This window comes from Glossina fuscipes, unplaced genomic scaffold (assembly GCF_014805625.2).
Source record: "Glossina fuscipes isolate IAEA_lab_2018 unplaced genomic scaffold, Yale_Gfus_2 1, whole genome shotgun sequence".
Lineage (NCBI taxonomy): Eukaryota > Metazoa > Arthropoda > Insecta > Diptera > Glossinidae > Glossina > Glossina fuscipes.
In genome coordinates, this window is record NW_023998415.1 from 33,678,812 (window position 1) to 33,685,993 (window position 7,182).

At 34.4% G+C, this 7,182-nt stretch overlaps 1 protein-coding gene and 1 long non-coding RNA gene across 2 annotated transcripts; one reads left to right on the plus strand and one right to left on the minus strand.

Annotated features, from left to right (window-relative positions):
• The first annotated feature begins 379 nt into the window (after positions 1-379).
• Positions 380-6,876, plus strand: LOC119631860 (palmitoyltransferase Hip14). The gene is made up of 5 exons (XM_038024392.1): positions 380-616; positions 3,865-4,670; positions 4,732-5,406; positions 5,461-5,740; positions 5,827-6,876. Exons 2-5 carry the CDS (start codon positions 4,104-4,106, stop codon positions 6,237-6,239), a joined length of 1,935 nt encoding a protein of 644 aa, XP_037880320.1. The 5' UTR covers positions 380-616; positions 3,865-4,103; the 3' UTR covers positions 6,240-6,876.
• On the minus strand, positions 1,514-3,814 carry LOC119631861. Its single transcript, XR_005246721.1, has 2 exons — positions 2,213-3,814; positions 1,514-2,153 (listed from the first exon to the last, which is right to left on the minus strand). It is a non-coding gene; the product is annotated as an uncharacterized LOC119631861 (long non-coding RNA).
• Positions 6,877-7,182: the final 306 nt, after the last annotated feature.

A 7,182-nucleotide genomic window follows, 5' to 3' on the forward strand; every position in this document is an offset into this window, starting at 1 on the left:
TTATGATTTCTAAGGCAATCAAATACCCGAACCTGAGGGTTTTTTTGTTTTTCTTTGATTGATAATTGGTAGGTGAATGCTTGGAACGATTTTGTTAATTTTTTAAGTTTTATCTGATAGGAGTGATAGGAAAATAATTTATTCTTCTAAGCAAAGTTAGATTTGGGTTTCCAACTTTATTTTATGAAATACGGGGTTGCATACTTCACGAGCGCAGATTTTCATTTATTGTCACAAATGTTGAAGCAGAAAAATTTACTATTTGATAGGACGGAAAATAATTTCCTTTTCATCGTAAACTAAAAAAAAAAAAAAATATATATATATATATATATATATATAAAAAAAAAAAGAAAAAAATTTAATTTTTAGCGAAAAACTTTAAAATATTAAATCAATGCATAAAATAAATATAAAGCGCATTAAGCAATAAAGTGCTACGAAAACAATAAAGACGAATAGTAGTTTTCAAATCGTATACAATGTATTAAAAAAAATATATATATATATAAAGGAAATAAAAAAATCTAATTATTTCGTGAAAGGGATAATACTTTATCGTAAACGCACATACAAAAAATTACAATCAGCCTCTTTCGAGTATGAATAATAACAAGTAAAAAGAGTCCTTGGTATTTATAGGAAGTACATGGAATAACCCAAAATGCCTAAAAAAAAAAAAAAACAAATTTATTTCACAGTTTTCTATGAATCGTTGCCGTATTAAGGGCCAACAATAATAATAATTTTCTTGCGTTGCACATTCAAATGATAGTAAAGATGTATACCGACTTTCACGCTAATATCTAAAATGTTTGTATATTTTTATTTTGTTTTCATTCGGTATATATGCATAGATTTGGCGGAAGTGCCCTTTGTAAATCTGATTCATCTAGACTAGACCCAAACGCCTGAGATTTTCAGGATCTTAAATGATTCGACAAATGAACCAAAAGGAGGCACAGCTAAATGGTCTCTAAGCAAATTTATATCTGAATTATTGATATGCGTAATTTATTGCCATTTCGCGATATTGTTTATAAAATATCACAATAGTTCTTCTTTGAAATCAAAATCAACTGTAATGCCCATAATGCATTGCCACCTTTTATTTATATCGCTGGAATATAGTTTTAGTAATTTTCGTTAGTTTTTATTTATGTTATATCTGCTAAGGAATAAGTTGCAATAACTTATTATCCAAAGGCCCACAATGAGGTAAAATAAAATGCGATTCTATGACTATCGTGTTCCATGAATTTTCTAATTTCTCGTCTAAGCCATTAAAGAGAATCGTAAAATGATCAGGAAAGGAGTCTTTGAATATAGATTTTCCAATAATAAATCCTTTCAGACAATAATACTAACTTGAGACTTAACTATTACATTTAATAGAGATCAAATATTATTTCTCGGCCTGATCTAATCTGACTCTGTTTATTAACAATTTTCACTTACAAATATTCAGAGGCAAAACATTTTGTTTTACTCTTCTTTGTAATTGCAATTTTCGTGTGCGTACATTTTTTTAAATTCCAGATTCCAGATATTTGGCAATAAGGGCGGCAGGTATGTTGTGTTATCATTATTGCATTGCAACCGCGGTTAAGAGATTTCCACATCACAACATTTTAGTTTAAGTGCATTTTGCATTGCATTTTGGATAAGTTTGCTTGATTTGTTCTTTGCAGTTATTTGCTCTGCATTCGTAGACTTTATGATAGTCGGGATGAGTTGCTAGCACTTATGGCTCACGCTTTCATGGCGTCATGCAGCGGCTGGGTAGGCAACGTTGACCACTCCTTTTATGGCTGCGTGTATTGCAAATTGCATTAGAGTGCAACGCTTCTATAGGAGTTTGCGTTCATAAGTGTAAATTTGCGGTCAAGAGCATTAAGCTGCGGTGTTTGTTGTCGTTATCATTGCTGATGGAGTATGTTCGGCTTCATCAATACGAGCTGATTTCTATGTCGTCCTTTTAAAGGCGAGAGGTTACCAAAATAATGTGAAAAGTTTCACTTCTCCTGGATGCAGCTGATAAATGCAAAGCAACAATGGCGACTTTAACAGAGCTATTCAAATCCAGTAACTCTTAATAATCAAATTTCTTAGAAGATTTTCGCACTCCAATATGACTATTAAATGGAAGATAACTGAGAAATTTGGATAGTTAAGTAACTCCGTCTAGCGCGAATGTTGACCTTTTTCTTACTTTGAGTTCGATGCTAAAATAAATTTTATTACAAAATTGATTAACCACTAGTAACATGACATGATTCCTTCTTCTGTTTTCTCCTTCTGGTATGTGGCGGACGTTTAAAGTGTGATCTTTCACTTACACGGCTAGACGTTCGGTAAACGCCTGCTTATATTAGGCATTCTTTTCTTTTCATACGAAACGCGAAATGGCCAATGTAAACAAACTTCGAATTTGCAATAACAAATACACAGATCTTTACTTTTGCACCAGCATCACAAACAAACATTCACATGCATGGTTTAGCAAATATCAACAATCAGCACGTGCGAACGAATGTAAACAAATTTCGAATTTGCAACAACAAATACATAGACAATTACTATTGAAATGTGAAAAAAATTTCACGCTCTGACATTAGGAGGAGATTCATCAATTCCAAATTTATGAATTTTCTATATAATAATGTAAGATAACATTTTGATTATCGCTTGCTTTTTCGCATATTAAAGATGAATGGATTGATTAAGTCTGTTGACAAAATAAATAGACGAATGTCAAGTCAGTAAAGTCAGTGATGAGTTACTGTTAATAACAGTTCTCCGTCCAGGTTAAGACATGATAACAGAAGTTAAGATTATAAACATTGCTGGTTGCATTATGCTTGTTGATGATGCTTCGATGACTTCCGTCTCTCTTGCTGAGTAGTTATACATGCTGCCGTAATCCATTCAGTTCTAGACTAGGCGGAACTTTGTCGAGTTAGAATGAGGAAATCGGCAGTGTTAATAAAGGCAGTTAGTATGCTTATTGCGAGCACGAAAGCTTCCGTATAGGCTGTTGTTGAATTTTTTGCATGCAAACACTTTTCCCATATATCAGATGATGACCCTCCGATCACATTTAAATAAACTTTTTCATATATGTGACTTCACATGAGTCTGTTGAGAATTTTAATCTCCCATGTGATAAAGTTGACATTAGAAAGAGGGTTAAATGTCATGAAAGGGTGGACCTTATAGGAAAGACGATCTTCAGTTAATGTTGCAATTTCACCATATTTGTCTTTTCAATCATACATGATATTATTTCGAATTAGACGGAAGGCGTCTCTGGGTGGATATTTCATTGAGAGAATTTCCAGATGACACGGATCTATGTCAGAATTAGTTAACCTATTGTGAATTTTAAGTACATGCGTGTTGTGAAATCGTGTGTGTGTGTTTGATTTGGTAGGATTAACTACATGTCTGGTAGCTAGAAGCTCTGTAAAAATTGAAGAGAGCTCTTGCGAAATTTTGAATTTGCCGAGCAATTCTGGAGGGGATGGTACAGTACCATTGCGCAAAATGGCACTTCTTGACCAACTAAGCCCATCATTGGCATAAAATGTGAAGTCATTGTTTTGTTACGATCTTAGTCTTTTCCGACATGTTGCTCGAAGACCCAAGAGTTGAAAGCCTTTTTTTTTTGTATTGTCTATTGACGTGAAAGGATTTGAAATTTGTTTTGTATTTGCTTTGCGCAGAGTCTTGATATATAGTTCTACAGTGTTTATTATTATTTATTAAATGCTATAACTTATTTTGGTATTAAAAAAATAATTAATATATTATTATTACGATAATTTATAATATTATTATTCATATCATTTTTAAAAACGCAAGTCTTACAATTTATTGAGTGAACATTGTTGATTGAAAACATATCGACCACCACACCGTTCCGAAAATATGTATTACGCTTTATTTAATTTTTTTTAAAATACAATACCACTTTTTATACGTAATCAAACGAAAGGAGGTGGGTGAACCGGTGCACACCCGAAAAGCATATACATATTGTTGTGGTGGGGTAAATCGAAAAAGAAGATTTTTATAAAAAAGTATTACACCAATTGACGAGAATGTATCAGAGTGCTTGCAATGCGGCCACAACTGGGTCATGTGCACCTAGCACAGAGGCTTCTGAAAGGGATGCTGAACGTGCAACAGCTTTAATGGCGAAACAGCCACCAAGTGCACCGATTGAACCGGATTATAGTGGTTTCGATATCGTCAAGGCCACCCAGTATGGAGCTACAGCTAGAGTGAAAGAACTGGTAGACGCTGGTTGGGATGTCAATCAGCCAGATAGCGAAACGGTGACACTGTTACATTGGGCCGCTATTAATAATAGACGAGATATAATACGTTATTTTTTGGAAAAAGGAGCCTTAGTTGATGCAGTGGGTGGGGAATTGAATGCTACACCTTTGCACTGGGCCACCAGACAAGGTCATTTGGGTTCGGTTGTTTTATTAATGGCCGCCGGTGCCGATCCACGTGTACGAGATGCGGAAGGCTGCTCTTGCATACATATAGCCGCTCAATTTGCTCATACCGCTTTAGTTGCGTATTTTATAGCTAAAGGTGTGGATCCCGATTTACAAGATCGTGGTGGCATGACAGCGTTGATGTGGGCAGCATGGAAAGTAAGAAAGTGTATACAAAATTTAATAGAATAAATTTGAAAATTTATGTTAACTGTTGCAGGTGTGTGCTTTGGATCCGGTGCGTTTATTGCTTACTTTGGGGGCTAGCCCCGCTATGGTCGATTATACACACGGTAACACGGCTTTGCACTGGGCAATTCTAGCGCGTAACGCTACCGCTATCAATACGTTAGTGCTTAAGTCTAAAGCTTCCCTGGACGTACCAAACCTGCGTGGCGAAACACCGCTCTCTATGTTAGAAACCCAAGCGGGTGCAATATGGATCAGCTCTAAAGTTATGGAGCGCGTTAAAGAGGCATCCCAATCATCGCTATATCGCCGTTCGTGGATGGGCCGCCTTAAGCATGATAAACGATTACGATGGTGGTGCATGGTAGCTTGCCCGTTCACCGCATTTTATTTAGCCGGCGTGGTATTCACCTTAAATACTTTGTATATCATAAAATTCTTTTTACTCGGTTGCTTATATGCTATCTTTTATACCATGGGAAAGACTCTGTTCGATGAGCACTTAATGGCTTTATTGCCGTTGAGTGTATATTTGGCCACAAAGGCTTGGTTTTACATAACCTGGTTTGTTTATATTGTGGATGCAGTATCATTTGGGACAACAATAACATTTTTCTTTTGCTCGTTGGGCTTGTGGGTGTGTTTTCTAAAATCATGGAAAGGCGATCCGGGAATAATACAGCCTACTAAAGAACAACGATTTAAGGTAGTTGTGAAATAACAAATAGAGAAATAAAAAAAAAAAAATTCAAGTTTTTAGACTATTGTAGAGTTATCGGAAAGCGGAGGCATCGGTTTTGAACCTTCAGCATTTTGTTCGGGTTGTTTGGTGCGCAGACCCATACGCTCGAAGCATTGCAGCGTTTGTGATCGATGCGTGGCACGCTTCGATCATCATTGCCCTTGGGTGGGCAATTGCATAGGCTTAAAAAATCATACCTACTTTATGGGTTTCCTATGGATGCTGCTCATTATGTGTACTTGGATGTTGTATGGTGGAACGTTTTATTACGTGAACAGCTGTAATGTACATATTCAGGGTAAATAGTCTAGTTGATGATGTTTTCCCTCTATACTATTGATTGAGTAGTAATTTTTTTCTTTTTTTTTTTCTTTTCACATAAAGATATTTTTGAAGATTTGCGCGCTATTGGCGAATGTAATGCTTGGATCGGTTGGGTTATGGCAAATTCCTTGCTACACATGAGCTGGGTAATATTGTTAACCATCTGTCAAACTTATCAGGTAATCTGCCTAGGAATGACTACCAACGAACGCATGAATCGTGGTCGCTATCGTCATTTTCAAGCGCGTGGTGGTCAAAGTCCATTCACACGCGGTCCTATTAATAACTTAGTGGATTTTCTGGAATGCACTTGCTTCGGTTTATTAAAACCAAAACGTATCGATTGGATGAATTACTATGAGTTTGATATGCATAAAAATAAAACCATTGAACAGGAGCCATTGCTGTGTAATGGCAATACAGATGAGGCAACATCGACAACGGCGGCCACACACAATTATCAATACGTGTAGGACAAAACGAATCGGGATGCGATGACACGTAAGTCACCCATAGCTAATGTTTAAAGGAAATATATTAACAAAAAATTATACATATATAAATGCATACAAAGCTGCGGTCAATAATGTGAGAACTATAGTGTTTAATAACAATAACAAATAATGCGAAGATAAAGTGCTTTGAAATGCAAAAATTTTTTTTTTATATATTAAATAAATATAAAACCAGTATGACCATTATATTCCCGATTCCATACATATTCCATACATATGTAGGCTTGCTGATTGATTCATTTTCCATTAGAATGGATCTAACTAAAATCATTTTCTACAAATTCAATTCAATTTTATGTGAAAGTATGTATGTAACGTATTGGACATGCATATTATGCAAAGCATTTTTTTTTTTTTCTTTTTTTTCCATCATGTACACGATGTTATGTTTTAAATTGGCATAAACTTTACGATTCGCAATTTTTAAGTTTAGAAATTCGTGTTTTTTTTTTTTATTTTTTCCTTTCATTGGATCTCAAATCATTTTTCAACATCTCCTCGGAAATGTTAAGATCAGCAATAAAAGAGTTTTTTTTTGCTTATACTAATATTGAATTTTGAATCAAAAAAATTAATTAAATGCGAAATGAAATTTGGTAAATGTTTTGTGTTAAACCGATCCTACATATATATGTATATACGTATGGATGCAGATGAAATTATTACAAATATAAAATAAATAAAATAAAAATACGAACAATTGATTACAATTATTATTGCGAAATATTTTTTTTTTATTTTTTATTGAACACCACCTAAAGTAGTAGCGCAGTCATTTCAAATTTGCTTATTAAACATAATCGTTCTCACATTCATATCGATAGTTTTATATATATGTTTTATATGTATTTATTTACTTACATGTGTGTATATATATATATTAGCTATAGCTATCTGAAAT

Coding starts and splice junctions, on each gene's coding strand:
- LOC119631860 (XM_038024392.1), top strand. CDS start 4,104: ATGTATCAGAGTGCTTGCAATGCGGCCACAACTGGGTCATGTGCACCT. Junction 5,407..5,460: donor CTAAAGAACAACGATTTAAG/GTAGTTGTGAAA, acceptor TCAAGTTTTTAG/ACTATTGTAGAGTTATCGGA. Junction 5,741..5,826: donor CTGTAATGTACATATTCAGG/GTAAATAGTCTA, acceptor TTTCACATAAAG/ATATTTTTGAAGATTTGCGC.